General features: G+C 32.2%; 1 protein-coding gene across 1 annotated transcript in view; it reads left to right on the forward strand.

Moving 5' to 3' along the window:
* Positions 1–7,729, forward strand: part of LOC107561892 (low-density lipoprotein receptor-related protein 1B-like) — a 263,568-nt gene extending 255,839 nt beyond the window's left edge. Inside the window, exons 68-70 of the mRNA XM_016246424.1 lie at positions 513–687; positions 781–900; positions 7,605–7,729. Coding sequence (XP_016101910.1) covers positions 513–687; positions 781–900; positions 7,605–7,729 — 420 coding nt within the window. The remainder of the gene's footprint in view (positions 1–512; positions 688–780; positions 901–7,604) is intronic.
* The last annotated feature ends 359 nt before the right edge of the window (positions 7,730–8,088 follow it).

The raw sequence follows: 8,088 nt of genomic DNA on the forward strand, positions 1-8,088 counted from the left end.
TTTCTTTCTTTCTTTCTTTCTTTCTTTCTTTCTTTCTTTCTTTCTTTCTTTCTTTCTTTCTTTCTTTCTTTCTTTCTTTCTTTCTTTCTTTCTTTCTTTCTTTCTTTCTTTCTTTCTTTCTTTCTTTCTTTCTTTCTTTCTTTCTTTCTTTCTTTCTTTCTTTCTTTCTTTCTTTCTTTCTTTCTTTCTTTCTTTCTTTCATGACTTTAACCCTTCTTTCTTTGTTTGTCTTTTTTTGTTATTTGTACATTATTATACATTTGGCTGTCTTTCTTCCGTTTAGTTATTTCCTTGTTCATGTATTCATTCTTTGTTCTGTCATTTTCCATGAGTTTATGTCTGTTTTTCATTTGTTTTCTTTCTGGCTTCTTTCCTCTTTTTGTTTGTTCATTCTGTTTCCCTTTTTGTTTTGTCTGTTCTTCTTCCATTAGTTTTTTGTTTTACTACTTCTGTTGTTGTTTTTTGTTTTTTTTAATACTTTTAAAACTCTTTATTTTTCTGTCTTGCGTTAGTTCTTTCTTTCTTTCTTGGTTAGTTGTTTTACTGATTTGTCCTCTCATTTGTTTACAGCGGAGTTTAAATGCCAGCCCGGAAGGTTCCAGTGTGGAACGGGTTTGTGTGCCCTCCCTCCCTTCATCTGTGATGGAGAGAACGACTGCGGAGACAACTCCGATGAAGCCAACTGTGGTAATTATAGATTGATGGATAGATACATGGAGACCAAGCATAATGCAGTATGATGCATCATACAATGATATCCTTGTTTGCATCTGCTTTCAGACTCGTATATCTGCCTGTCTGGCCAGTTTAAGTGCACTCACCGGCAAAAGTGCATCCCTATAAACCTGCGGTGTAACGGACAGGATGACTGCGGAGACGGTGAAGATGAAACCGATTGCCGTAAGAGAGTCAAATTTTTTCTCTCTCTCAGATTTGTCATCAACGACAATGAACGCCATTAGTTTTCATCGTTCCTCAAAAAATCGCAGCAAGAGTTCCTACTGAGCTAGTTTTCCCTTCAGGAGAGGAAAAACAACCACGAGAGCGAGAGAGGTCGGAAATAGATGAAATCTCCTTCTTTATGACATTATGATGTGTTTATTGGCTCGTAAAGGTCAAACTCAGACAGATTCAACAAAATGTTTGAGAACTTTGAATCGGCTGATGAGAAAAGTGCCAAGCGAGGAGCCTGGTCAATATTGGCCAAAGTTTTGTTTTGTTTTCTCATTCCTCGGCTGCAGACGGAATTGCTCGAGGGGAATTTAGCACACAGAGAGCGAGAAGAAAGGAGTGAAATGAGAAAAAAGAAAGCGAGGTAGACTTGCTAACCAGGAAGCAAAGAAGCCGTCTTGTGTCACCTTCAGAAATCAGGCTGGAGTAATCATTACTTCGTGCTACAGGGATTTGAATTCTAGTCCAAATGCAAGACTTAGTTTAGGTGGTGGTACAGAAGAAGGAGACTGGCAGAAGTTAATGCTCTCGCTCAGATCTCAATCCTCCATTTGAAGCCACAGCAGGGGCCTAATTTCTCACTCCTCCCCAGAGTCGAGTATCTGGCTGGGCTTTGATAAGACGCCCAGTTCTGGTACACGCTTACGGGAGAGCACAGAAGAGAAGCTGTCTGTCTTCTCCGAGAGAGAATCAGAAAGATAGAAGTAAAAATCGAGGAAAATCATTAACAGCATTGCATTCCATTTGCTTTAATTTTGCACCGACTGTTTGCCCAGAGGACTGACGCAGATGAATAAAGATAGCTTTTGCTCGCTTTCATAACCGACTTCTTGGGAGTTCCTACTCTGATCTTGGGGTTTTGTGGATGTGCTGAAAGACGTTTCGCCGGAAACCACTCACCCGAACGCTAAAGTTTTCTCAGGGCGAGCGTTGTCAGGTTGCGTTGTGTTTGCTTTATGAGCAGCTAACCGATTAGTCTTCCCAATTGGGCCCAAAATGGATGATTTAGTGTGCTATAATTATGCAGATTCTCCTTTTTCTGTGTTTTTGCAGAGCAATGTTTCGCGCGTCAAGTAAAGCAGCTGCTTTGCTTTGTAGAGGACGTGTAACTATTCCAGGGAAGTGATTATTGTTCAGAAGTTGTTAATTGAGACTTCTCACTTATTTAACTATCAAGTTTGATGTGATGCATGTTGTTGAGCTCATTATTTGATACTTTAATACGTATAAACAAATAATAATAATAACTATAATTGAATAATTATTATTTAGTATTTTTAATAATTTAATAATTACTATCAATAATTTAAAAAATGCATTTGATTTATATTGTAACTGTATTATAAACTATACAATAAAAAAATCACTTGTATTTCAAATGTATTTACTTTTTTGGGATAAATTTTGTAATATAATGAGTCATTTTAAGTTTTGTAATATGAGTCATTCTAAGGTTATATATATATATATAGTTTAAATTTATTTTGAAACTATATAACAATTATATTACAAACTATACAATTTTAAAAATATTTGCTTAAGTATAAAAAAATACATATTTATTTATTTATTTGTTTGTTTTTGTTTGTTTTGTAAAGACCAAAAATATAATAAAAGTTTCCTTAAGTCATACTGTTTGCAACTGTTTAAATGTTTATTTGATATTCAAATGTATCTTTATATTTGAAGTTTTAGCTCAAAAATGATGATATATGCAAAAGTATAATTTGCCAAAATTATTCCCAAACATTTCCAGCTAATCTTCTCACTTGTCTCCTTATGATAATCGTATTGAGAAACTAGTCTGAAGTTTTCCAGTACTTTTGGAGGAGTATTATGGAATTAGATCTAGTGAAGGTTACAGACGGGAGGATCGTAATCTGATAATATAGAACAAAGTTTGAGTGGTGAAAACGGTCGCTCGTGTTCTGTATTCGATGCACTTTTCGGGACAAAAAGGACTTTATATTATACAGCTGATGTGCTCAAGATTGTTTAGTGTTGACTTTAAACTTTAAAGCCCTCACATCTTGAACAAAAAGACTTCCTCTGAGTGTCCTTTATGTCCTCACATTATTGCTGGTAATGTTTCTCTGTGCAGCTTTAATGGTTGTCAAGTACATTAGGTCACATCGCAGTAACAAATTGTCTTGTAAATCGTTTTTTACTTTATCTTGATCCGTCCAGCATTATAAAACTAAAAAAAGTTTTCATTTTCAAGAAAATAGTCCATTTCTGTCCAGCACTGAATCTCAGTTACTGTCCACCTCTCCAAGGGACCAACTAACCCACTGGCTTTCATTACTGGGGAAGTTTAGTGCGTTGCAAGAAGGAAGTAAGCTGAAGTTTGACATAATTTTGTCGTTTGGGACTTTGGAGAAAGTCTTCCACTGCAGTAGTGTTCTTCAAAACATACTGACGCTTTTTTAGTCACGGAAATATACTTTTAAGTTGTGTGCAAAGTTGTCTGGTAGGGCAGAATTAAACTTTTCCTGACCTGTCACGGCTTAATTCTATTTATTTATGTATTTATTTGTTGTTGTTATTTTCTTTTGGTTGTTGCAGATTTATTCAGAAAATTAGAATCCATGAAATTCTAACATATAAGCAAATGACTTATTAGGTTTGTTTTTACATTTTAAATGATTATACTATCACAATATTTTAATTTGTTTTTATTGTCATTAATTATTTTTAAATTGTTTATTTTAATTATAGTTATATAATAATACAAATAAAAAAATAATTGCATTTTAATAATTGTATTTTTTTTTTTTATGTTTAGTCCAGTATCAGACAGATGTGTGTGGTTTACTATGTTCTTAAAGTCTCAGAAATTATTACAATTATTGCAATTGCAATGTGTGATACAAATTTCTATTTATGCTATTTCTATATATGTTTTTTTGTTGTTGTTGTCGTTTTTTTATAATTGTGAATAACTATTAAAGAATTTCACTTAGTTTTATAAATATTATAATTAAAATGTTTGTTTGTTTGTTTGTTTATTTATATATTTGATTATCATTGTTTATTATTGTATTCATTGATGATAATAATGTAGATAATTATTAAACTGTTCATTACTTATATATGAATTACATATTGAATTAATATTTTAATCTCAATAAATAATATGAGTTATAATATTTTAATTTGTTTTTACTGATTTGTTTTTATCATAAATCATTTGTGTCTTAGTTATAATAATAATAATAATAATAATAATGTTTACAAAAATGCCAGTAATTATTAAACTGTTTTATAACTATATATTTCTATCTCAATAACAATTCAATATATTTTTGATGGAATTGTGAGTAAATATAAATGTTTTATATATTATAATATTTGAATCTGTTTTTACTTATTTGTTTTTATCATAAATAATTGTATTTGAGTTAATAATAATAATAATAATTGGTTAAATATCTGACAAAAGTGTGAGGATTATAATGTTCTTAAAGTCTGAAAAAGCTTTAGTTCTCAATGAGTTGGTTTCTTTCTCTCTGAGTGCTGGAATTGTGTTTGGATTTGGACCATATTGTTGCTCTTTCTGGAGGATGTATTGGATTTCCCTAGATGCACAACTCACTCCTGCACTTTACATCATTGAGAGGATATAATGGAATATTCACATTAATCCAGCATAATACTGTATTGATTTTTTAACCATGAGTACATTCCCTAAGTGTCGGTCTGAATGTCCATCAGCGGAGTGGAGCTTCGTCTTCAAAAAATCAATAAGTTGCTTACATCTCTTTGGAAACGGGGCATTTCCTAAAGAGATATTAAGATGAAACGCATCCACTAGTGGCTGGATAAGATACAAAGAAGACATCGATATGGCATATTGACAGGGTGACTGAGATGAAAAGGGGACCAACACTTTTGATGGAAATGGATAGACTGAGTGCAATGGACTGGATTACAACGCTGGGGTTTTGCTTTGCTTTTGCTTTGCTTTTGCTTTTGCTTTGCTTTGCTTTTTCTTTTGCTTTTGCTTTTGCTTTGCTTTGCTTTTTCTTTTGCTTTTGCTTTTGCTTTTGTTTTGCTTTGCTTTGCTTTGATTTTTCTTTTTCTTTTTCTTTTTCTTTTTCTTTTTCTTTTTCTTTTTCTTTTTCTTTTTCTTTTTCTTTGCTTTGCTTTGCTTTGCTTTTTCTTTTGCTTTTGCTTTTGTTTTGCTTTGCTTTTGCTTTTGCTTTGCTTTTTCTTTTTCTTTTTCTTTTGTTTTTCTTTTTCTTTGCTTTGCTTTGCTTTGCTTTTTCTTTTTCTTTTTCTTTTGTTTTGCTTTTGCTTTGCTTTTGCCTTTGCTTTGCTTTGCTTTGCTTTTGCTTTGCTTTGCTTTTTCTTTTTCTTTTTCTTTTTCTTTTGTTTTGCTTTTGCTTTGCTTTTGCCTTTGCTTTGCTTTTGCTTTTGCTTTGCTTTGCTTTGCTTTTGCTTTGCTTTTGCTTTGTTTTTGCTTTGCTTTTGCTTTTGCCTTTGCTTTGCTTTTGCTTTTGCTTTGCTTTGCTTTGCTTTTGCTTTGTTTTTGCTTTTGCTTTTGCTTTTGCTTTTGCTTTGTTTTTGCTTTTGCTTTGCTTTGCTTTTGCTTTTGCTTTTGCTTTGTTTTTGCTTTGCTTTGCTTTGCTTTTGCTTTTGCTTTTGCTTTTGCTTTGCTTTGCTTTGCTTTTGCTTTTGCTTTGTTTTTGTTTTGTTTTGTTCGTCAACTTAAAAATGACCCACTCAGTTTAAAAAACAAAGATTACTATTATTATTATCAAATATTTGTATTAATATTTTAACAATTATTCAACATATTTTTTGAAGTTTGAGCAAATATAAATGGAATTAAATAGTTGTATCTTATACTAAAATATAATGCAAATAAAATTTAATATCAGTCTTTTTCTGTCACTTCTCTTTAATTACTGAGGTAGTTTGTGTTACGTTATTGTAGTTGGTTTGTTTTGAAAGGTAATTTGAAAAAAAAAAGTTGAAATATTCGTAATATTTTAAACAATTATTAAAATATTCCAACTAATCCTTATTATTATTATTTTGTATTTATTTATTTTTTTCAGTCTCTTCTCTCTAATTTCTGGCATTGGCTTCAGACATTGAAAAATATTATGTATTATGTACTTTTTTTTTATTATTGTGTCAGCAGGTAGTATTAAGTGGGAGGTTATGATTGTTCTGATGCAAAATGTTTTTCATGAGTATTATACTGCAGTACTTTGTTATGAGGAGCGATATGATTTTTTCTTCTTCATTGTGTTTTCAACAAATCATTCTCTCATTGGTTGCTCTGGTTTGAATGGCTGAGCATTGGTTCGTGTGTTTTGCCGAGTTACGACTAAATATCCACATTATTGTTGTTTCAGAAGAATGGATGGTTGGATTGCGCTCTCATGAAAGATTCAGCATGCCGCCATGCTCTGACGCATTGAGCACCGCTCTTAATTTGTTGGATGTGGCCTCTCACATCACCGCATGATCCAATTTATTTATTTTGAATTATTTACCATGATCTGCCTCATGTTGGCAGCACGTCGGCGAAAGTTAATTAGCCGAGAACGCTGCCCATAGCTCTTTGAAAGCATACAGACAGACAGAATTCATTTATTACACCTGCTGCGTTTGTTTGCTTGTCTTTAAAATTCTTTGAAATTTAGTAAATATTTGGATATTTTTCAGTATTTTGACTTGATTCAGATAAGTTTTCTTCCTTTAAACATATAAAATTGAGTGTAAAAACGTACTCGTATCCTCTATCAAGTTTTAATGAGCAAAATTCTCTCTTCATCCAACTTGAAGGTGATTCAAGCCCTAAAGCTATTTGAGGGAAAATCTTAATATTCCAGCCTTGTTCTTTCTAAATTAGAATTCTCTTAATGTCATTTTAAGTCGGGGAATTAGGACTCAAACACAGCATTGTGATTGTCAATTAATCATGCATTATGTTCTCATCATCTCTCATGATAGTTGGATTAGTCGTCGCCGACATTCAGATGAGGGGAAATTGCATTTCTGATTTCCTGTACTCAAATCAGCTCGGATTAGCATGTTGATTATTTCAGAGCAAGGAAATGTGATTTACACCATTGTGCCTTTGATTTAGCCTTGTGGGACTAAGTGTTGTGGGGGAAAAAATGTTAAATGTAAGTTACAGTTTGATTCGCTGGTCCGGAGCAAGTTCAGCCAAAAACTTTGCGTTCCCAGATCCAGTGGACTTTCAGATCGAACACGACAAAGTCTGCCTACCAAAATCAACATCGAAAAAAAAAAAAAAAAAAAAAAAAACCAACCCCAAAAAAAAAAAAAAAAAAAGCAAAAAGAAAAGAAAAAAAAAAAAAAAAAAAAAAAAAAAAAAAAAAAAAAAAAAAAAAAAAAAAAAAAAAAAAAAAAGGCAGGTATGGTAATAAAAAATAAACATGAGTAAACATTTGTTGGTAAAATATACCAACTTACAAAACAAAAAAAATTTGTACCAAATCCTTGTTTTCTGTTAAACATTTTAATAAATGTTTTGAAGTCTGAATACGGTGTAAAAAGTACAGTTTCTAAAGTAAAACATGTTATAGTTTAGTTTATCTAAGAGCTCAGGATTTGTTTTACACAGTTATTGTAATGAAGAAATTCATTAATGCTTTGTTTGTTTGTGTATGCAGATGAAAAGACATGTGGGCCGCATGAATTTCGCTGCAAGGACAACAACTGCATACCGGACCACTGGAGGTGTGACGGGCAGAGCGACTGTAGCGACAATTCAGACGAGGAGAACTGCAGTACGTGATTCTGCATTTAATCTCTTATTTAACTTGTACAAAGTTATGCAGTGAATAGTTTAACAAACACGTCCTCTGTAGATGAGGCTGTCTGTGACAGCAACTCTTCTTGTTGAATGAAAATCCAAATGTGTTATTTTTTAAAGTGTTTGTATTTTGTTTTGCTGTAGTTTGGCGTGTTTTATTGCTGTGATGTGTATTGTTTCGTTTAGTTTCATTGTTTTATGTTGGTTAGTTTGATTTAGTTTCATTGTGCCTTGTTTAGATTTTAGTTTTAGTGTGCCATGTTTAGTTTAGTCATTGTGCTATGTATTGTTGTTTTGTTGTGCTTGTCTTGTTTAGTTTAATTGTGCTTTGTTATTTAGTT

Source organism: Sinocyclocheilus grahami, unplaced genomic scaffold, assembly GCF_001515645.1.
Source record: "Sinocyclocheilus grahami isolate Dianchi unplaced genomic scaffold, SAMN03320097.WGS_v1.1 scaffold798.1, whole genome shotgun sequence".
Lineage (NCBI taxonomy): Eukaryota > Metazoa > Chordata > Actinopteri > Cypriniformes > Cyprinidae > Sinocyclocheilus > Sinocyclocheilus grahami.